Raw genomic sequence first — 24,185 nt, forward strand, 5'->3', positions numbered from 1 at the left:
AAGGTCCAGAATGTTCTCGGGTATACACTTCCTGAATAACAGGAGGTGGTGGCTTTTGACTACTCTGCGTTGTTTGTTTGTCAGGTATTTGTTGTTGAGTACGCTGATCGTTAGATTGATTATTCAGAGAATCATCTTCCATTTCCACTTCAACTTCATTATCAACCGTTAACTGCGAATCGTCCAAAAGGGCCTCCCCTCCACTGGAGGCAGCCATCACACGGAACCTTCACAAGAAACGAAGCACGAACTAACACCACACGACCACCAAGTAAACAACTCACACACCGTACAACCTAATCGGTTCGTAGCACAGCGTAGACTGCACTCATAGCAGTTGACTGGTAACAACTTATAAACAGCGGGACGGTGCCATCACGAATGCACCCTGGTGGGCGTTTTACACATTACAGATCCTTGTAAATCTAATCATTAACCTCACATCAATAGTATGCATGTATACCGAATAGTGGACCACTCCTTCTGGGTGCTCAACTTTTTTTGTCAAATCTCAGGAAACTTACCCCAGAGAATATTTCATGTACCGTACACATCACACGCTTTGCAATAAAGTAGGCTATCAGATAATATCACACCGAGTGAGTTGGCCGTTAGTGGAAATTAAAAGAGCACTAGTTATATCCTAGAATTTAACTTTCTCGGATATGTTATGCCACTATAGTGTTTTTCTGTACCTAATAACAGGAAGAGCATAATCAGAAGATGTGAGATTACTGGGCAAACACCAAGGCCCACTCCAAACAAAAATATTGAACGTCGTGGTCCTTCCTTAGTTAACCATTTCGAAGTAATAATAATAATAATAATAATAATTATAATAATAATAATAATATATATATATATAAAATAAGAGTTTTGTCTGTACATTGCTCAGAATTTGAAAAGAATGGTATTTCTATATCGGTCATGTCCATAGTAACAAGGAAATGCACTTTTTACTTTTCCATAATTTCTGTATGTATGTATGTATGTATTCATTTATTGTACGCGCACTTTTTAGTGATAGATTTTTGTACTAGGTTGGGGAGTGAGAAGGGAGCACTGCCGGTTCCGGTAGTATTGCCAACTGAATGGAAATGAAATATGAATTGATTCGATAATATGATCGATCGATATGAATTTTTTTGTAAACCTTTATTATCTTACGCCAACAACTGTGTCACACACACAATATATAATACTATATAACATTTCCCGATGCTAAACGTGTTCCTAGCATGAATTCTATAGTTTGGATTTGCTGTGTAAACAACAACAGTACGAGTACTTAAAGTGTACGCCAGATGTCGCACAGCGATGATAAGCGATTCTTAGTTTGTGTTTCAAAGGTTGCCATTACAAATCTCGAAGATAATCGAAGTCGACCGATTCAGCACTAGGGTGTAAATCTATCGCAAAAAAGTGCGCAGATAATATGTATGTATGTATGTATGTATGTATGTATGTATGTATGTATGTATGTATGTATGTATTGTGCCCTTTTAAGGCTTATGGGTGCAGTATGTACACGCATCACGAGAAAACGGCTGAAGAGAATTTGATGAAAATCGGTATATGAAGTCGGGGAATGAGCCACTACAATCTGGGCTATAAATTATTTTACTCACGCTAAATGAAATGGTAGTTTAGGGGAAGGCCTAAAATGTAATTCTCAAATATTTATATTATTAGTGGTCCTATCGATAAATACTACATAACTAAAGTTATATAGAATTAAACTTCCGATCATGTATGTCATACATTGTTACCGTACCGGCTATGATAACACAGATATTCATGTTTGTTGTTTTTTTTTTTTTTTTTTTTTGCCAAGTCCATATCAACGCCGAGCCACGAGAAAATGGGTTAACAGAATTTAATGAAAGTCGGTATATAGAGTCGGGGAATAAGAAACTACAGTCTAAGTTATAAACAATTTTATTCACCCTGGATGAAATTGTAGCTTAGGGGAAGGCGCCTAAAATTTAATTTTTAAATGTGTATGTATGTTCAGTCTTCAGCCCTAAGGCTGGTTGGATCCTCAACAGCTCTGCCATCAGCTGTCATAGATGGCCTAGGCATCACTGAAGAGGCGTACTAGGGAAATGAGGAGTGAGGTAGTTTTCCGTTGCTTTCCTCACCGAGCCAGAAGTTGCTATTACATATCAGTCTGCCAAGCCCACTGAAATGCATGCACCAACCGACCCTACGAGCAACATTTTCACACCATTCATAGCAGGGACTGGCTGCAGAAGGAATGGCATTACTAGCATCGCTCATACCTCAGTCACTTTCATATAGTCAAAGCCAAGGATAAGACAGAGACAGATCAATGAAAGTAACAAAATTGCTCTAGCCTATACCAGAAGACATAGTGCAACCAAACGTATTGGTCCTTTCGAAAAGTACTACAGAACAAAAGTTATAGAGAATACAATTTCCGACCATTTATGTTTTATTTAGTTTTACCGTACCGACTACGATAAGAGTGGTATTTCAGAGTCGGAAGAAAATTAAATGTGAAGGCCTTCAATATTGAAAGCGCATAACACTGATCAACAGTAACATTACAGTGACCATTGTTATAGATGGAATCACTGCTGCGTACCGAGTATAACAGCCTGATAGATTATTGGCGGGAAATAGCTGGGGGGTTAGAAAACGTTCTTCTTTAGCATGTCATTCCTCTTGTTCATACATTTTCTGATACCGTACTGCTGTTACGTAACACACTGGTTCATCATAGTATTCCAGCTATTCGATCCCTACTCTGACGCGCTGTTTTGAATGAGCAGTGTGCACACTTAATGCAGAGGTTCACTTGGTAGTAGTAGTATGACCTGGTCTAGAATTACAATTTAGGCATATTCCAAATTATAGCACCACACTTCACTACATAACTCAAATTTCAACCCTGAAAATAGTCTTTTCTTAAAAAGAGCTTCTTCCTCTTCACTTTTATTAAATTCTACATTCATTTTATTCAAAATTAGCAGTGAAGAGTTGGTTTCTCCTTTGGCTTGGAGAAAAAATTTGCCTTTAAGTCAGATAGATATTTCCGCCGTCAGTGTAATGAATTGAGATTGTCCGACTCCTAGGAAACAGATTAGTAAAAGGGCATAGTTTTTGGCCTGGGACTCTCCTCTATTCGACCCCCCTCCCCCCGAAAAAAAGGCTAAGAGTGTTCACAGATCACGACTGTCTGCGACCTGGTCATTCCAGCTCCGGACCTTTGGACTGTTAGATCGGCAGCGTAGTACTGTTCGTTAAAAGTGAGAAAATGTGTAGTTTTTCATTTGATCGAGTATTTAATGTGAAATCATGCTTTTAATCGCCCCATTCCTACTGACGTCATTGTAATGACCTATGTTCATTTCAGTTGGGAAAACCACTAAGACAGTCTTGTTGAGGATGTAAACAGGCAGGTGGAGAGTGAGTGTCTGTCATTATAATGAAATTCCCCAACCTGATTGTGACTGATGGTAGGCAAGCGGGCCTACCATTACAATGAAAATTCCCTAACGCAGTCTTCATATGAGAAAAGACGTTTGGTGATTTCTCCGTCACGTTTCTAAGGTAACGTTAAGATCTATGCAATTTAATACAGTCTTGCTCACAACGAGTACACTACCTAACCTACAATTCTGTATACAATGTAGAATTCCGTAGCAAAGCACAGGTACATCAGCTAGTAATAATAATAATTTGGAGTTGCTTCATCTGTTTCTTTGTTGGAGACCATTTCTAAGCACCGTGTGTGAGAATAATCATGACACCAGCGTCCATTACTTCTTGATATTTACAAGACAATTGTTCACTAGAACAAAACCAATTGCGCAGAACTTGTTCCAGACAATTCGTTACGTATTCAAGCCTGATATTTTAACTTTTTAGAAAGCAAAAGATGCTTATACTTTGTTTCTTGGAAACATGTCTGCCATCAACACATTGTATTATTAGTCAGTGCCTGCTATCAGGTACAGAAAAACACTACAGTAGCATAACATATCCGAAAAAGTTAAATTCTAAGACGTACCTAGTGCTCTTTTAATATCCAAGTAGAACTGCATAAATTAGATACTTATAACAGAACACTTCTAAAGACGTTGGAGTACTTTAGATTCCACGATTCCTATTAGTTATGGCACGAAATTAAAGGTAAATTTTCATTATCATACGCTTAAAATGTTTAATGACTTTTCTCAAGTTGGTATTCGGAGAGGTTTAAGTTCCATTCTGAGTGATGATTTCTGTCTAGACTTAGCGCATTGAAATGGATGCTACTACTGTGACGTGAGAAACAGTTAGTTGGTTGATGAGCTATGAATGATGCATGGCAGCTGCTCGATGCGAAGTCAGCACTAGATATTAACCTATATATCAACAACTCAGTGAACTGTTTGTGGTTTACCAATATTCGTGTCCCAGTATTACATCGACTCGGTCTCTCTCTTCCAATTTATCGAACCGCGTGGTAGTAATGTAAATTGTTTAGAGGTCGGGCTACAAAGGAAACTCGTGAGGGAATCAAATGGCTGCATGAAAGTTTTATACCCTCCTGCGGGTGAGGGTGTAGAATATAGGATACATTCACGACATCTTCCATTTGATGTAAGAGGCGACTAAAAGGGGAACCCCCAACTTAGGGTCGTGGCTTGGCGACCACAGAACCCCGAGCTCTCTGTCATTGCTTACACTTACTTGTAATAGGTTCCTGATTTTAATTTCTCCTATCCGGTGTGTCTTAAGCAACCGTTGTTTCTTTCCCGAACCAATCCCCATCGCGCTAACGCCCTGATGGTCCTTAGCTCACCACAAAACCACTGGTCAGCTCGAAGTCCTGCAGATTACGAGGTCACGCGTAGTTAGTGCAACGAATCCTCTTGGCTTTCTAGATCATGGTCGATTTCTCACCATCAAATAGCTCCGAAACTGTTTTCACCTAGACTGAATGGAACTCGAACCAGCCCTACGATCCAGGTAAAAGTCCCTGACCTGGCCACGAACCCAACAAAGGGCTTCAGGTAAGAGGCACGCTCGTTACCCCAGACTCATTATTAGAGCCCGGAAATTAGGCAAAATGTATTTTTTTTATCTGGGTGCATATATCAAAGTGTCACATAAAGAAAAACATGTTTCCGTATGTTTGAGAACGGTAGGACGAATTATTATTTAGCCTTTATTGCGTTTTTAGCTTCCGTGGCGTATCTGATAGTTTAATGCCTTTAATGCCTTTTTATGTTGTGGATATTTTCTGCTGTAACAATAATTATAATTTTGTGTGGCTATTTTTTCTTCTGCTTTTTTTGCTATTTGCTTTACGTCGCACCGACACAGATAGGTCTTATGGCGACGATGGGACAGGAAAGGCCTATAAATGCGAAGGAAGCGCCCGTAGCCTTAATTAAGGTACAGCCCCAGCATTTGCCTGGTGTGAAAATGGGAAACCACGGAAAACCATCTTCAGGGCTGCCATCAGCGGGGTGCGAACCCACTATCTCCCGGATGCGAGCTCACAGCTGCGCGCCCCTAACCGCACGACCAACTCACCCGATGTGGCTATTTCTAGCCAGTGCAGCCCTTGTAAGGCAGACCCTCCGATGAGGGTGGGCGGCATCTGCAATGTCTAGATAACTCCGTGTTATTATTTTGGAGGATAGCGTTATGTGTGGTGCGTGAGTTGCAGGGATGTCCGAAGGACTGATGCACTTTTCTGCTAGTTGCTTTACGTCGCACCGACACAGATAGGTCTTATGGCGACGATGGGACAGGGAAGGGCTAGGAGTGGGAAGGAAGCGGCCGTGGCCTTAATTAAGGTACAGCCCCAGCATTTGCCTGGTGTGAAAATGGGAAACCACGGAAAACCATCTTCAGGGCTGCCGACAGTGGGGTTCGAACCTACTATCTCCCGAATACTGGATACTGGCCGCACTTAAGCGACTGCAGCTATCGAGCTCGGTGGACTGATGCACTTGACGACTTCAATTTCCGTACAGACGTCTCTGAAAAACGATTCGTTAGATGCAGATAAATTAATCCTCATTGAGGTGCATTTATTGAAAGACAAATTTTTTTATCATTTGATTTTCCCAGCGGGAAATTTGACATTTTCGCTATTTTTCCCTTTATTTGCATCGTCCACGGTAACCCTTCGTTCGTGGAATGATTGGCGGTAGGGTGATTTCATGATATGAAATTCCAGCCTAAGATGTTCACTCTTTTCCTTCGAATAATCGAGAACTTGAGAATTGTTCCTGGTTCTATGACCAACATTTGTATCAGCGGGGCGATGAAGAGTGTCTAACTATGATTATTACTAGTGAGTAGTTAAGCTGCAGTGGAAAGTGCTGTCGGTGAGGTTCGGTGCCTTGCTTTCATCGAGCTCCACTGCTCGCTTGCAGATTTATAGCCAGGCCTCACCTCGTCGATACCGGCCGGCCGGGGCTCTTTATCGGGACAGACCCGCTTCCTTCCTCACTGTTAGCAACACTTCACGCCAACTGGCCACTCGTACACGTCAATCGGTCTCAACGTAATGAATATCTGAGGCTGTGCTTTGGTCAAATAATATTGACATTCTACGTGGAAAAATCGAGACGAGCATGAGTTAATCTGCAGACAACAGGCGGGGAGAAAAAAACCGGGCTGAGTGAAATTGAAATTTATTTATGTAATGTTTTTGTCTGTCTGTCAGGTCATCAGCCCAGAGGCTGGTTGGATCCTCAAATAGCACCACCAAAGGTTATGCGGTTATAAGGAAACCCCAAAAACCAATGACAGCACCAAAATGAGGCGTACTAGGCAAGATGAGGAGTGAGGTAGTTTGCCATTGCTTTCCTCACTGGGTCAGAAAGTTCTACTGCAGCACAACTGACCCTATGAGCAGCACCTTTCATAACACTCAGATGCACTAGTCATGCTCTGAAAGTCATTACTCAGCACTACCCATACCCCAGCAACTCCCATACTGTCACAGCCATGGATGTTGACTGGGACTTCGGTGGAAACTACACTTTACTCTGGTAATGTTTTTATGTACCTAAATTTGATTAAAATATGGACCGGAGGTCCCTTTGGCTGTAACGAATTGCCGCTAAAACGTAGTTAGAGTTTTAAGAAAGCAAAGCCATCTACGTACAGGCCATGAAGGCCCTTGCAAGAGTGGGAGGTAAATGATTCATCTACCCGTAACCTCTGAGAGGGTTTATCTCTAGGCCCAGCCGCTTTTGCTCCCAGGAATTAACCACAAGAAGTGGAATTTTTTTTTTAATATTATGATTTCTTGGCGGGGAATCGAACCCATGTCCTTTCAGGTGAACTGAAAGCGCCATTTCCGCCTCAACTAGACAACCCCTAATAAGAACATGTAAATAACTAAGAGGACAATACTTAAAATGAAATAAAATGGCTATGGCTTTTAGTGCCGGGAGATCCCAGGGCGGGTTCGGTTCCCCAGGTGCAGGTCTTTTGATTTGACACTCGTAAGGCGACCTGCGCGTCGTGATGGGGATGAAATGATGATGAAGACGACACATATACCCAGCTCCCGTGCCAGGGAAATTAACCAACGATGGTTAAAATTCCCGACCCTGCCGGAATCGAACCCGGGACCCCTGTGAACAAAGGCCAGCACGCTAACCATTTAGCCATGGAGCCGGACAATACTTAAAATAAGCCTCCAGCAGCGCAGCCTCGTTCACAGTGCAGTTCAGTCCACAACTAACTTATTTTCTTTTTCTTTTCCTACTTGCTTTCTGGCGCACCGACACAGACAGGTCTTATGGTAACGATGGGATAGGAAAGGGCTAAGAGTGGTTAGAAAGTGGCCGTGGCCTTAATTAAGGTACAGCCCCAGTATTTGCCTGGTGTGAAAATGGAAAACCACGTAAAACCATCTTCAGTGCTGCCGTCAGTGGGGTTCGAACCCACTATCTCCAGAATGCAAGCTCACAGCTGCGCACTCCTAACTGCATAGCCAACTCTTTGGTTCACAACTAACAAGCCGCGGTGAACTACGCGTACCCCTCTGACATACTCACTCTTCTCTGAAATGACTCGTCTTGTCACAGACTCGCGACCGTCTCGGAATTGTTGGTGTTCACTTGCCACTGACTCACCACTCAAAACTGAATAACTCGTTTCGGACACGCGACTGTCTCGCATCTGCAAGCGTTCACTCGCCACTGACTCACTCAAGACTGAATGACTCGTCTCGTAACTGCAGGCGTTCACTCACCACTGACTCACCCAAGACTGAATGACTCGTCTCGTAACTGCAGGCGTTCACTCACCACTGACTCACCCAAGACTGAATGACTCGTCTCGTAACTGCAGGCGTTCACTCACCACTGACTCACCCAAGACTGAATGACTCGTCTCGTAACTGCAGGCGTTCACTCACCACTGACTCACCCAAGACTGAATGACTCGTCTCGTAACTGCAGGCGTTCACTCACCACTGACTCACCCAAGACTGAATGACTCGTCTCGGACTGTCGACCGACTCGTAATTGTAGGCGTTCACTCGCCACTGACTCACTCAAGACTGAATGACTCATCGCGAACTCGCGACCGACTCGTGACTGCTGCCATTCATTCACTACTAACTCATTCAAAACAGAATGATTCTTCGCGAACTGGCGACGAACTCGTGACTGCTGGCGTTTACTCGCCGTGACTCACCCCAGACTGAATGACTCCTCTTGGATTCGCGACCGTCTCGTAACTGCAGGCATTCACTCGCCACTGACTCAAGCAAGATTGGCTTGTACTCACGCGTGGCTCACTCCATACTGACTAGAGTTCGTTGGTTGCGCTCTTTATATAAACCCTCGGAAGATCCTCATAGTCTCCATTTCCAGATCATTCTGAGCGCATTCTTCATCATTAACCAGCTTCCAGCTTCTTCCAAAGAGCTTTCTTATCGCGAGCCTCAACAGTTCCCGGAATTGTTTTGCTCGCACATGATCCACACAGATTGTCGCCGCTGCGCCAGTATTTTCGCCTCTCGCCAGCCTTTGTAGACTTTCGCTGAACCCCCACACTCTCGGCCTTCATTGTCACAATATCTTTCAAAACGCTGTGTAATTAACATTTTCACCTGAGAGTTACGTCTCTTGTCTCATCTGCTGCCGGTCAAAATATGAAATGCTTTCAGAAGTAAATCAGAATAAACTTCTATGCTGCGCACTTCACTTAATTAACGTGATTTATTCATGATGACAGAATCGATTGAATTGGGGGCTTACATCTGAATAAATCAAATCAGCACTCTCCTATAATTACAGTAAGAGATATACATCGGATAACAGTTATGACAGATTGCTGGATAATTTAACAACATTGATACATCGGCTCAGCATTATTAACTCCAGAGCAACAAAGATAATGTTTATAAAATCAAAGAAAAGAGAATTGGATCGCCAGCCTGAGTGGCTCAGATGGTTCAGACGCTGGCCTTCTGGCCCCAACTTGGCAGGTTCGGTCCTCGCTCAGTCTGGTGGTATCTGAAGATGCTCAAATATATCAGGCTCGTGTGGGTAAGTTTACCGGCACGTAAAATAATCCCTGCGGGACTAAATTCCGGCACCTCGGCGGACGATACCGGTCTTCCAAAAGCTGTTAAAGTAGTTAAAATTAGATCGATGGTAATGTTTAATTCCTGAGCGTAGCTGAGCTTGGTTACATAACAGAGCTTCGTCATGCTGAACATTTGTTAATTTTTTATTTATGGTCGTCCGTGATGTTCTTAAACTGGGAGTATCGTCGTCATAAGACATATGTGTGTCGGTACGACGTAAAACAAATAGCAAAAAAAAAAGAATACTGAGAGTGACACCTGTCATATTCATTTCATTTAATAATAATAATAATAATAATAATAATAATAATAATAATAATAATAATAATAATAATATATACTGCAGCCAAAGGTGTTCGACTCGGTCAGTAGAACGAAACTCACAACACTTCAGAGGACAAGGGAACCACTTAGTTCGGCTAGTAAAGGACATACTGGCGAGTGACAAGGTAGTGATCGACAACACGATACCGGTCTTCGAAGCAATTTACCGAATATTGGTGTTCTATAGAGCAGGGCCTCTCAAACGCCCAAAATCTCACGCGTGCAAATCGAGGCGCATGAGCTCCGTGCACTGTGCATCGCTTCCGCTCGGCACGGCTCGGACCAACGCTTCGTCTCTGGGCTACTCGGCTAAGCTCGGCTCAACTCGGCTCAACTCGGCTCAATTCGGGTCGGATTTGGAGCAGTACGCAGCAAGTGAGGAAGAGGGAGACAGGGGGAGCGAGCGAGATAGGCGTGGGGAAAGAGAGAGACAGCGCTATTGCTCCAAATCGAGGAGTGGGGGGTCTGCACTCTGGTCAACCATGGGAAGTCGTCTTTTGCACCGTGCACAGTGCATGCACCAAGCGCATGCACTCTGAGAGTCCCTGCTATAGAGGAACGGTTGAAGCCCCTTCCTATTCAACACCGTTACATATGATGTGCAAGCGGTAAGGATAGAGAGGGTTGCGATTTACACATATGCAGACGATATGGCCCCAGTGCTGCAAGATAATTTATTTGACCCAAAACATTACATGTATCGTGTCTCGCCATCATATTCATTATAAATGTAGAGTGATAACAAGTACAGAACTAATTTGTTCATAGGAATCAGAACGTGCTGTGCTGCTGGTTATATCCTCGCACCTTGTATCCGAAATCACGAGATGGAATCCCGTCATAGTCGGTCACCATTTAACAAATATGGTGGTGGTGGTGGTGGTGGTTGTGATCATTGTTTGAAAGGGAAGTACGTCTTTGCAACCATGTCTTTTACCACGAATCAGAGCAAAACTATTAGACTTACAACTCTTCAAGGTATGAAGCTAAACGAGTGAGTTGGTCGTGCAGTAAAGATCGCGCAGGCGTGAGATTGCATTCGGGAGATATTTCCCATTCTTAGTCCTTTCCTATCCCATCGTCGCCATAAGACCTATCTGTATCGGTGCGACGTAAAGCAAATTGTTAAAAATAATAATAAAGACATGTATTTTACCATGAATAGAGGAAAAGTATTAGAGCTACAACCCTTCAAATAATGAAGTTAACCGAGCGAGTTGGTCGTGCAGTTAGGGTCGCACAGCTGTGAGCTGGCATTCAGGAGATAGTGGGTTTGAACCCCACAGCAGCCCTGAATTTGGTTTTTCGTGGTTTTCTATTTTCACACCAGGCAAATACTCCGAATGTACCTTATTTAAGGCCACGGCCGCTTCCTTCCCATTCCTAGGCATTTCCTGTCCCATAGTCGCCATAATACCTATCTGTGTCGGCGCGACGTAAAGCAACTTGTAAAAACAAAACAAAAAAGGAAGAGGTTACTGATTAAAAAAATTGAAGGGCCATGAAAGGCGTGTAAACGAAAGACTAGGCCTCGAAAATCTAGTAATGCCGAGACCAGAACAAGAGTGTGATGATGATCATCATGATGATGATGATGCTTGTTGTTTAAAGAGATCTAACATCTAAGGTCATCGGCCCCAGAACAAGAGTTCAACAAAGGAGGTCGGATAGGATTATTGAAAGTGAGAATCCTTGTACAAGTCAGAGGGAACAATGCCAAATTCAGCCAGGGGACGTGTGGTCGCCAATCCATTGCCTCCACAGTTAGGTTTTAAGACAGATGACAGAAGGAAAGAGAAGATAAGAGCTTTTTTTTTTTGCTAGTTGCTTTACGTCGCACCGACACAGATAGTTCTTACCGTGGCCTCAATTAAGGTACAGCCCCAGCATTTACCTGGCGTGAAAATGGGAAAACACGGAAGATAAGAGCAAACAGACCTCTCACTCTAGGAGTGAATTAATGCAGAATTCAAGACATGACAATTGATTACGTGAACACCTGGATCTCCAAGTTTTACGTGGAATCTGTACTATAGAGAGGTAGCTTTAATTTCAGAAACCTCACATATATAGGTCTAAATTTGAAAAATGGCCCCCTTGGTGACAAGCCAGTAACTGATACTCGACTATCATACTCGAGTTCGGATAGTTTAAAACCACATTTGGTTTATCTTTATGTAGGCGTAAATATCTGCTGTATGACTACTGTCTCATATGTATGTGTTAAAAGGAAAGAAAGCAAGTATTACTCATCCTGTTTAGTAGTTCATCAAGTTTTTCTTAAAATTTATAACCTGCCAAGCAATGCGGTGTCTTCCAGCATGTTTCTACAGCTAAAGTAGGTCGCTTTATATTTGATGTACAGAATGGAAAATCAGATTAATCTAAATACAAGTATTCGCTAGGTATTCTGCTATATAAATACGAGAGAGTCATGCAATCACGCGAAATACACTGACTGACAGAGCAAATGCAACACCAAGAAGGAGTGGTCAGAACTTTATGCCAATTGCAGGGTAGACTGACGTCACTGAGGTATGCTCATGGTGTGAAATGCGCCGCTGTGCTGCGCACGTAGCGAACGATAAATGGGACACGGCGTTGGCGAATGGCCCACTTCGTACCGTGATTTCTCAGCCGACAGTCATTGTAGAACGTGTTGTCGTGTGCCACAGGACACGTGTATAGCTAAGAATGCCAGGCCGCCGTCAACGGAGGCATTTCCAGCAGACAGACGACTTTACGAGGGGTATGGTGATCGGGCTGAGAAGGGCAGGTTGGTCGCTTCGTCAAATCGCAGCCGATACCCATAGGGATGTGTCCACGGTGCAGCGCCTGTGGCGAAGATGGTTGGCGCAGGGACATGTGGCACGTGCGAGGGGTCCAGGCGCAGCCCGAGTGACGTCAGCACGCGAGGATCGGCGCATCCGCCTCCAAGCGGTGGCAGCCCCGCACGCCACGTCAACCGCCATTCTTCAGCATGTGCAAGACACCCTGGCTGTTCCAATATCGACCAGAACAATTTCCCGTCGATTGGTTGAAGGAGGCCTGCAATCCCGGCGTCCGCTCAGAAGACTACCATTGACTCCACAGCATAGACGTGCACGCCTGGCATGGTGCCGGGCTAGAGCGACTTGGATGAGGGAATGGCGGAACGTCGTGTTCTCCGATGAGTCACGCTTCTGTTCTGTCAGTGATAGTCACCGCAGACGAGTGTGGCGTCGGCGTGGAGAAAGGTCAAATCCGGCAGTAACTGTGGAGCGCCCTACCGCTAGACAACGCGGCATCATGGTTTGGGGTGCTATTGCGTATGATTCCACGTCACCTCTAGTGCGTATTCAAGGCACGTTAAATGCCCACCGCTACGTGCAGCATGTGCTGCGGCCGGTGGCACTTCCGTACCTTCAGGGGCTGCCCAATGCTCTGTTTCAGCAGGATAATGCCCGCCCACACACTGCTCGCATCTCCCAACAGGCTCTACGAGGTGTACAGATGCTTCCGTGGCCAGCGTACTCTCCGGATCTCTCACCAATCGAACACGTGTGGGATCTCATTGGACGCCGTTTGCAAACTCTGCCCCAGCCTCGTACGGACGACCAACTGTGGCAAATGGTTGACAGAGAATGGAGAACCATCCCTCAGGACACCATCCGCACTCTTATTGACTCTGTACCTCGACGTGTTTCTGCGTGCATCGCCGCTCGCGGTGGTCCTACATCCTACTGAGTCGATGCCGTGCGCATTGTGTAACCTGCATATCGGTTTGAAATAAACATCAATTATTCGTCCGTGCCGTCTCTGTTTTTTCCCCAACTTTCATCCCTTTCGAACCACTCCTTCTTGGTGTTGCATTTGCTCTGTCAGTCAGTGTATACTAATTTCATATTATTAGCGAGAACGGGATTACCGCAAATTGCAAGCCAGTACTTCTCGGTTTAGGCACTGGACGTGATTTACGATGATGATTTATTATGATAAAAATCACACAGCACACATTTTCATTTCCCGTCTACCACCACACCTTTGCAAGTATCAAGTGACGTTGTTGAGGTGTTCGTTCCGAAAGCAAAGTGGAACAAACCAGATATACTCGTGATATTCTCACACTCACTCCAGGAAAGTACTTATACCAGATCCCTGGACATTTTCCTCAATCCAGTTTACATAAATAAAAGTTTTTAAAAAAATGCTATTTGTTCGGGGCGTCGATCTATGAAGATCGTTTGCTCCCACTTTCACCATAAGTGAGGAACCTGCGTGTATTATGTAAATGGCGGAAGTGTAAAGTGTTGAATGTGAGGAAAGGACGACACAAACACCCAGACTCCAGGACAGGGATATTAATAAGTTACAATTTAAAAAACCTGACCAGGCCGAGAATCGAACCGGGGCCGCCGAGTGACAGGCGGACACATCGCCCCCTACACCTCGGGGCCGGACAAATAAAAGTTTAATTTTGTCTCTACTTTTCAAATGTTTGCCTCATGTTTCATGTAATTTATTTATTTATTTATTTATTTATTTATTTATTTATTTATTTATTTATTTATTTATTTATTTATTTATTTATTTATTTATTTATTTATTTATTTATTTATTTATTTATTTATTTATTTCCACTGGCCTCACACGTTAGGAATTTAATCTTAATCAGCAACTTTCATATTTGTTTTAATTCGGTAAAACTGTTGGAAATGAGAGGGTGGACATATTAGCAAGATCCTCAGCTCGATGGCATATCGATTTCAGCTTCTCTACGTGTCCCGTATCTCATGTGAAGAAGAAATTTAGAAATGAAATGGAAGAGAGTTGGAACTCTCTATGGACAAACAGTATGAAGGGACATGTCACGTGGGAGTTGTTCTTTCCAACTGTTCATCTACGTTTAATCTCAAAATTCCTCGAATCTATGTTTATACTTACAAAGTTTATGACTGGACCTTTGTAAGTGCCAGTCAGAAAAAACTGTAGCTCATTTAATTTTCTGTTGTCTACTACATGCCAACAAAAGAAACAATTTGTTAGTTCACCTCACTTACTGCAATGTAAATTTTCCCCACCAGTTTCTGATATATTTTGGTAAAGGCTTTTCACTTCAGCTTTTATTCGTATTCGTATCTAACTCTTTGTAATGTGTTCATGCAGAATTTTTTCTCAAGAACTATATATAAAACCTTTAATGTTACATCGTTATAAATGATAGCCCTAACATACTTTCAGGTAAAATAGGTGCACCTTCCTTGGAAAATAAATAAAAATAATAATATGTCTTTCTTTCTTAATCTGCTTACCCTCCATGGTTGGCTTTTCCCTCGGACTCGGCGAGGGTTCCCACCTCTACCGCCTCAAGGGTAGTGTCCTGGAGCACGAGACGTTGGGTCGGGGGATACGATTGGGGAGGATGACCAGTACCTTCCCCCAGGCGGCCTTACCTGCTTTGCTGAACAGGGACCTTGGTGGGGGATGGGAAGGCTGGAAGGGATAGACAAGGAAGAGGGAAGGAAGTGGCCGTGGCCTTAATTAAGGTACAGCCCCAGCATTTGCCTGGTGTGAAAATGGGAAACCACGGACAACCATCTTCAGGGCTACCCACAGTGGGGTTCGAACCCAATATCTCCCTAATACAGGATACTGGCCGCACTTAAGCGACTGCAGCTATCGAGTTCGGTAAATAAATATGCAATTGCCAAACTAATGTAATAAATACACTTGCGCGAGCCGTATACCGTATTGGAATTGAGAAGCTTTTGAGTACTAATTTTATAATATGAAAAAAGCTAACAATAAACACAGAAAGAAAACTACAGCAGATATTAAAACAAAATTAAAACATAAATTAAATTAATAAATACAAAATTACCTGAGCATTAATTCGCAGAGATACCGCGAAGATCGTCTTCTCCGTCATCGTCGTCTCCACTCCCACTTTCTTCGTCACTATCTTGGAGATTGATAATGAAGGGCTCCATTACATAATCCCTAGGAATCTCTCGCGAATAATCTTCCTCTTGTAATTCCTTCGCGTGCCGTACACATTTTTCCCATGCCTCAGTTGATATGCTTGCAATAGCTTCATTTGTCAGTCTCTCAACGTCGGCGATTTTAAAAGTGCTGTTTTTGTCGGCAACATATCCTTTCATTTGGGCGCAAATGAGCTCAATTGGATTATAATGGCAGTGGTGGGGGGAGGCGAACTTCTTGATGGCCATGTTGTTCGGCAATGCTGTTTATTTCATATGATACTGTCTTTGAAGTAAATAATTTTACCACAGCGAGTAATTCTTCTCTTGTCTGGGAAGAAGTGCGAGGAATATTGCGCCTCGAAAGCCAAGACAGTATATCAGCTTTCCGAGTATTGGTGTATGGAGCTCGGTCGAGTTGAAAAGAATGAATACTGGCATTGTCCATTACTATTGTGGAATTGGGTGGTATATTAGGCAATAATTTTTCCACAAACCATTTCTTGAACGGGAATAGTTCATATCTTAATGGTAGTCTGAATGTGTTGTCTTGGATTTCGAGCGAAATACTACTTTGCATTGCGGGATGAGTCCAGTAGCAGATGAACCGGCATGGCAAACAATGAGGCGTCCTCTCTTACAAACGGGTACCCTCAATCCTCCAGAACCATCACGCATTTCCCAACAGGCACTTTTGGTGTGGTTCTTATTCACCCACGTCTCGTCTAGATAGAATATTAAAGACTTCCTGGCTTCTCTTATTTTATGAATTGTTCTCAAGAAGGTTATTCTAGCTGCAACAATGTCAACCCTTTCCATTAGGATTTTTATCCCGTCATTGCATTTCTTAAAGAAGAAACCCATTCTTTTCAGAATCCGCAGTATAGAATCTTTACTGCCTTTAAAACCCACTGCTACCTTCATTTTCCGGGCCAGTTTCAATGCCGTAGGATATTCGTCATTTTTATACATATCAAATATTGTTGTACGCAGAACATTTTTATTGAAATCATCGAGGTCCGTCACTGGCTTCTTTCTCTTCGGGTTCTTCCCTGGCGACCTGAACACTACATTATTTTTATTTCTGTAGCTTGTTATCCTCTGTACAGTTTTAGGCCGATACCACACGCGAGTGCTGTCTCTTTTGTGGCATGGCAACATCGCATTCCTCGCCTTCCCCGCCTCTGAACGCCTGCTGCTGCATGCTTACAAACTACAAATACACTCTAAATACTATTTCCCTCGCCTGGCGATGCAATACTTGTCTTTTTGCTCTTTCTGGATCCATCTTACACACGCAAATAATTCCCTAAATTCGCTGATTATGATATTTACAAATAAAACTCGAAACATTCACTCGTGACCCTCACAAACAGGTAACTCTTACTGAAATGATTCTATTGGCTCTGCGGAAAATACGTCATACTACCAAGCACGCAAATGTTACTGCGCCACCCTCCTCAAACCGCCTTCCCGGCTGCGTTCTACTCTAGTTGTTCAACAGGTACTACAGGTACATATCAGTGTCGACATTACAGTAGCACAGGTCATTAGACAAATTGCGCCCCTTCTGTTAGCATAAAGAGCTTACAACTACGAATGTTCTGAGCTCCCGGCTGAAACAATCCCATTCATATCTAAACGTATCATTTGGCAACTTCCCCATCTGGTAGAGCTCGCATTGTCATGGAGACAAAGAGGAGACGTGGTCCATTAAGTGGACCGATGTTGTGGCTGGAGAAATCACAGGCCGGTCAGCAGCAGTCAAACCATACATGACGCTTGGAAACGTGCAGAACTAAATATATAAACAAGTTTTTGATTTAATGAAGCCTATTTTAATATTCGTCCGCTCTACAAGGAAAGCCCTTTCCTACACGCAATTGAGGTCTCGCTCAGGGTAAAATTACATCAGTACAGAATCTTTAAATTATTATTATTATTATTATTATTATTATTATTATTGATTCGGAGTTTCTGTGGTACACAGAGGGGTAAGAAGCATCTGGGGTAAATGGCTGGAAACACAACAAACTTGGAAATCGAGCAGCTTTTCTTTGGATTTTTCCCCGTTCTTGAATCAAGTAATCCTGGTGAGGGTCCCATACACAAGTACCATACTCTAGTTGGGGTCTTACCAGAGACTTACATGCCTTCTCCTTTACATCCTTACTACAACCCCTAAACACCCTCATAACCATGTGCAGAGATCTGTACCCCTTATTTACAATCATATTTATGTGATTGCCCCAATGAAGATCTTTCCTTATATTAAGACCTAGAAAGAGGTCCAACCCTTCGAACGAATGCAGGTATCGGCAAAGAAAATGAAAGAACCACGAATTGCACGAAGATGAAATCCTCCCTGTCTCGCAACTGTAATATCGGAAAAGAACAAGAGTTGGCCAATGGAGGTCAAATAGGAAGAGGAGAGTGAGGGATCTGGCACAAGTAATGGGAATCAACAACAGACTAAGCTAGGGGCAGCCCGACACGACCCCTTCCAGTCGCCTTTTACGTCAGGAAGGGAATACCACGGATGTACTTTCCCGCCTCCACCCATACGGATGTTATCAAGAGAGCCAGACCTAGATGTTAGGCACCTTTAAACAACAGGCAAGAGAGCCAATTTCATGAAATGCATAATGATCATGAAGTAAGTATACGTTAAGGAGCTCATGTCACCCAGGCAAAAAGTACTGGGCCTTGTAATGGCGTTGTAAGTTAAATGTCCTAAGGGATAATACTGTATATCACCACACGCTAAGTATACTCACTAAACAAATAATAATTATCCTAAAGTACATTGAAATGTGTACCGCACTACTCGTGTATCAGTCATAATGACCTTCGTCCTAATACACTGCTTCATTATAGTGTACGTACTGTCGTTATGTTGCTCTGACGTATTGCGCCTAACCTTAGACTAGCCCGCTGAACGCTCGCTTAGTGCTCACTGAGGTTACTCGAGGAGCGACATGGTGCATGTCCTTTGCCAAGGTAGCCCAAAACCGAGTTATTATATTTTTTGCTAGGGGCTTTACGTCGCACCGACACAGATAGGTCTTATGGCGACGATGGTATGGGAAAGGCCTAGGAGTTGGAAGGAAGCGGCCGTGGCCTTAATTAAGGTACAGCCCCAGCATTTGCCTGGTGTGAAAATAGGAAACCACGGAAAACCATTTTCAGGGCTGCCGATAGTGGGATTCGAACCTACTATCTCCCGGATGCAAGCTCACAGCCGCGCGCCTCTACACGCACGGCCAACTCGCCCGGTAAAACCGAGTTTAGACACTGCACCTTTTCGTGACTCTCCACATACAACACTACATTTTTTGGGTCGGAATGATAACTGTCATTCATTCCGAAAATTTTCAAGAATACCGGCAATTTACTGTTTAAAGAAACAAGTTATTAATATGAAAGAGGCCATTTTAGTAAGCACACGTCCGATTTTTAGCCACCGATGATTCCCATTATACGTTTATGTTCAGTATATGTTTAAAATATCAGTCTGCACATTTAAGAGTAATACACATGTTGAATTTACATGTGTACCTTATACCTTAACTTCAAGCACAAACAAACGTAGACACCATTACAAACAAAGCACGTGTTGCACAAAATGGGGCACGGAGATCACTATTCAGTACGGTGAGCACTTGCAACTATTTGCACCTAGCCGTGAGCACACGATAGAATCAAACGGCGCTGCATACTTCAGTCTGCCTCTAGCAGCAAGAAGAGATGCACCGTCTAAATGCGGTTTTACGGCAACGTACCAAACATTCCTCTGAAGTAGGAGTGACACAATCACCCTGTTCAAGAGAATAAGAACTAAAAGTACTGCTAAGTTTCGACTTCAGCTGTTAATTTGCTCTCTTCTGTCTTTGGGAAACCCTAAATAAAGGTTCGACTTTCTCTTTTGTACAGTACACTTGGGACTACAACATACATTCATTTTACGATGCTGGTTTTCCGTGGTTTCCCATTTTCACACCAGGCAAATGCTGGGGCTGTACCTTAATTAAGGCCACGGCCGCTTCCTTCCAACTCCTAGGCCTTTCCTATCCCATCGTCGCCATAAGACCTATCTGTGTCGGTGCGACGTAAAGCCCCTAGCAAAAAGAAATTACGATGATAATGCCTATAACTTATCTTAAGAGAGAGAGAGAGAGAGAAATATTTAGAGAAGGGCCTCTCAAACGCCCAAAATCTCACGCGTGCAAACTGCTGCGCAGCGTTCCTCTGCACAGTGCATCGGTCCCATTCGGCTCGGACTAATACTTAGCCTCTGGCCTACTCGACTAAGCTCGGCTCAACTCGGCTCGGATTTGGAGCGCTACGGAGCAAGTGAGGAAGAGGAAGACAGGGGGAGCGAGCGAGACAGGCATGGGGAAAGAGAGAGACGGCGCTATTGCTCCAAATCGAGGAGTGGGGGTCTGCACTCTGGTCAACCAAGCGAAGTCGTCTTTTGCACCGTGCACAGTGTATGCACCAGGCGCATGCACCCTGAGAGGCCCTAAATTTTAGAGGATTAGTTACCACTATCCGCAAGGAAATAATTTATTCTTGTGGAAGTGCATATTTCTTAATTAGCGATTTTTACAAGCACATATATATCTAGGAGTACCCACAAAATAATAATTAGCGATTTTTACATGCACGTATATATCTAGGAGTACCCACAACATAAGATCGTTTAAAACAACTTTACAAACAACATATCAAAAGCAAAGGGACGCTGCTAAATTAAAATATTCTGAATATTCAGATCAAAGGAAAGGAAGCTCCTTTCCTACCACCAAACATTGGAGGAAGACCAACAGTATATACAGAGATCAGACACGAAGCAGTAATAGACAGATACAGATATGAAAGTTTACGAGTGAAACAAGTCCACTCTGGGGAGAAGTGAGATACGATTATCTTACTTCACTCACTTTATGCTGGGTATACCAGTGCTGTCAAAAACGGCCACTAGTGGCTGTCATTCTCGTTTCGCCACAAGCCTGTGGTCATTGTTCTTCATGCCCAGAGCTCGAAAGTCAGTCCTATTGCCACATCAGTTGTAAGACGGCAGGCATGAAACTGCGTGAATAATGGCTATGTCTCAAACGGAATCTTGTACTTTGCAGAAATAATGTAATTCTTCTTCGGAGAGTTCATTTCTGTGCATAGTTGCAGATAATAATAACGCAATATTTAGTGTGCAAGCAGTACTTTATTATGATAAAGTAAAACATCAAAAGGCAGTTTTAAATAAAGTATAAAGCATATTCCGGTGAGTATAATGATGACGAACGAGCTGGATTGGTAAAAAAAAACTCTTCGGGAAAACACGTCTGAATACATAGGGAGTGAGGTGAGATAAAATTATATGGTAGGTTTTTACGGCCGTATATCCTTCCTGAGGCCAAACTCAGTGCAGGACTAATGAAGATTAAATGAATGATGTGGAATGAAACTGAGCTGAAGGTGGAAGGAATCGGTGGTGACCTATGAATAGGAACTGTCCCCACTTGTCTCCCGAATGTAGAGCTTGGCTCCTTAGCCGTAGCACGTTAACACGCGCGGCCTCTCCGCTCGAGTATTCCTATTATTTTTATTCTTACTCTTTTATTATTATTATTATTATTATTATTATTATTATTATTATTATTATTATTATTATTATTATTATTATTATTATTATTTAAACACTAACAAAATGAAAAAACACCAATTTTTAATCTGGTCAATGTATAATAAGAAATGCCTGTCAATAGACGGTAAGACCCAGCACTATGAAACCGTAACTCTTCCGGAGCTACTTACGCTTGTGAAACCCTCTTCCAGACTCAAAACGAAAGAAGAGCTGATCATCTCCTCAAAACATCAGAACTTGCATAAATAAAAAATACCAGGTCGAAGGTGTCTGGAGAATCCTTCCTAATGAAACAGTCTACCGAGAGATTGACCCAGTCATCAGCACGACGAAGAAGAAAATAATCTCGTATTTCTTTCACATCTTGCGACTGCCAGGAAATCGGCTTTTATGACAAATAGTGATGAAAAATGTTGGAAAGAAGGTAGGAGGGCAATGGATCCACGAAATTCAGTAAGATCTCAAAGTACTTGGACTCGAGATAGCAGATGCAGAAAACAAATATTAATTTAACACCCTTCTTTAGACTAGCAAATTTTCAGCAGAAATGACACATAGAAAGGCTACAGCGATTTCAGACGAATTGAGAAAATTACGATCGGAACAAATGAAAAAGTACTGGGCATATCGCAATAACCAAACAGTACAATCTTCAAAGGGAAAGTGAACGTCGGAAGACTCAAGTGGTCCAATGTGGCCAATAACGTTAATAATAATAATAATAATAATAATAATAATAATAATAATAATAATAATAATAATAATAATAATAATAATAATAATAATAATAATTTAAATACATCATATTATTAAATATATCGCATACTATATTGTATCCTTTATCCTGTTGTTTGAGTCATCAGTCTATAGACTGGTTTGATACAGCTCTCCATGACACCCTATCCAGTGCTAACGTTTTAATTTCTACATAACTACTACATGCTACATCTGCTCTTATCTGCTTGTCATATTCGCACTTTGGTCTAACGCTACCGTTCTTACCACCTACACTTCCTTCAAAAACCAACTGAACAAGTGCTGGGCGTCTTAAGATGTGCCCTATCATTCTATCTCTTCTTCTGGTCAAATTTAGCCAAACCGATCTTCTCTCACCAATTCGATTCAGTATCTCTTCATTCGTGATTCGATCTACCCATCTCACTTTCAACATTCTTCTGTAACACCACATTTCAAAAGGTTCCATTCTCTTTCTTTCTGAACTAGTTATCGTCCATGCTTCACTTCCATACAATGCCACGCTCCACACGAAAGTCTTCAAAAACATTTTTCTAATTCCTATATCAATGTTCGAGGTGAAAAAATTTATTTTTCTTAAGAAAGGCCTCCCTTGCTTATGCTAGTCTGCATTTTATGTCCTCCTTACTTCTCCCATCATTAGTTATTTTACTACTCAAGTAACAATAGTCGTCTACTTCCTTTAATACTTCATTTCCTAATCTAATACTTCCTGCATCACCTGACTTTGTTCGACCGCACTCTATTACTTTTGTTTTGGACTTATTAATTTTCATCCCGTATTCCTTCCCCATTCATCAATTTCCCCGTTATCATATGATTTCTTAATTGAACGTAAACATTTGGAAGAGAGCAAAGTTTTACATACGGACATAGCCATGTGGTCGCCAACATAAAACGTACTTGCTTCACTGCGATAATAATGGCCTGTGGCCTCCGGAGAGGCTTGTGCAGGTCTTTTGATCTGACATCCATAGGCGACCTGCGCGTCGTGATGAGGATGAAATGATGATGAAGATGACACATACACCCAGTCCCCGTGCCAGAGAAATTAACCCATTAAAATTGCCGACTCTGGCGGGAATCGAACCCGGGACCCCTGTGACCAAAAGTCAGCACGTTAACCATTTAGTCTGCAGTACCCCTCACTGCAGACATTAAGCTTCGGTATTTAGATATTTATCTATATCTAAACATTCGTCACGGGACATAAATAGCAATACACTAGGGAGCTGGTTGCAACTTCTTACAATGAATTATGATGAAAGGTAATACGAAAACTGTTTACCCGACATCAATATGCTTACCCACTTAAATCATGCAATTTCTTCTCCTGTACAAGGTCTTAATAGAAATTGCCTTTCAAATATGAGGGTTGGTCCGCCTCTGTGGTGTAGTGGTTAGGGTGATTAGCTGCCACCCTCGGAGGTCCGGGTTCGATTCCCGGCTCTGCCACGAAATTTGAAAAGTGGTACGAAGGCTGGAACGGGGTCCGCTCAACCTCGGGAGGTCAACTGAGTAGAGAGAGGTTCGATTGCCACCTCAGCCATCCTGTAAGTGGTTTTCCGTGGTTTCCCACTTCTCCTCCAGGCAAATGCTGAGATGGTACTTAACTTAAGGCCACGGCCGCTTTCTTCCCTCTTCCTTGCCCATCCTTTCCAATCTTCCCATCCCCCATCAAGGCCCCTGTTCAGCATAGCAGGTGAGGCCGCCTGGGCGAGGTATTGGTCATACTTCCCAGTTGTATCCCCGACCCAATGTCTCACGCTCCAGGACACTTCCCTTGAGGCGGTAGAGGTGGGATCCCTCGCTGAGTCCGAGGGAAAAATTCAACCCTGGAGAGTAAACAGATTAAGAAAGAAAGAAAGAAAGAAATATGGGGGTTACATGTCACGAGATTGAAAATTAGGTTTCTTTA

The 24,185-nt window shown here is 42.8% G+C and overlaps 1 protein-coding gene across 1 annotated transcript in view; it reads right to left on the reverse strand.

Moving 5' to 3' along the window:
* Positions 1–8,886: 8,886 nt before the first annotated feature.
* LOC137502782 (uncharacterized) overlaps positions 8,887–24,185 on the reverse strand; it is a 142,886-nt gene continuing 127,587 nt past the window's right edge. The window contains exon 3 of the mRNA XM_068229769.1: positions 8,887–9,068. Coding sequence (XP_068085870.1) covers positions 8,887–9,068 — 182 coding nt within the window. The remainder of the gene's footprint in view (positions 9,069–24,185) is intronic.

This window comes from Anabrus simplex, chromosome 1 (assembly GCF_040414725.1).
Source record: "Anabrus simplex isolate iqAnaSimp1 chromosome 1, ASM4041472v1, whole genome shotgun sequence".
Classification (NCBI taxonomy): Eukaryota; Metazoa; Arthropoda; class Insecta; order Orthoptera; family Tettigoniidae; genus Anabrus; species Anabrus simplex.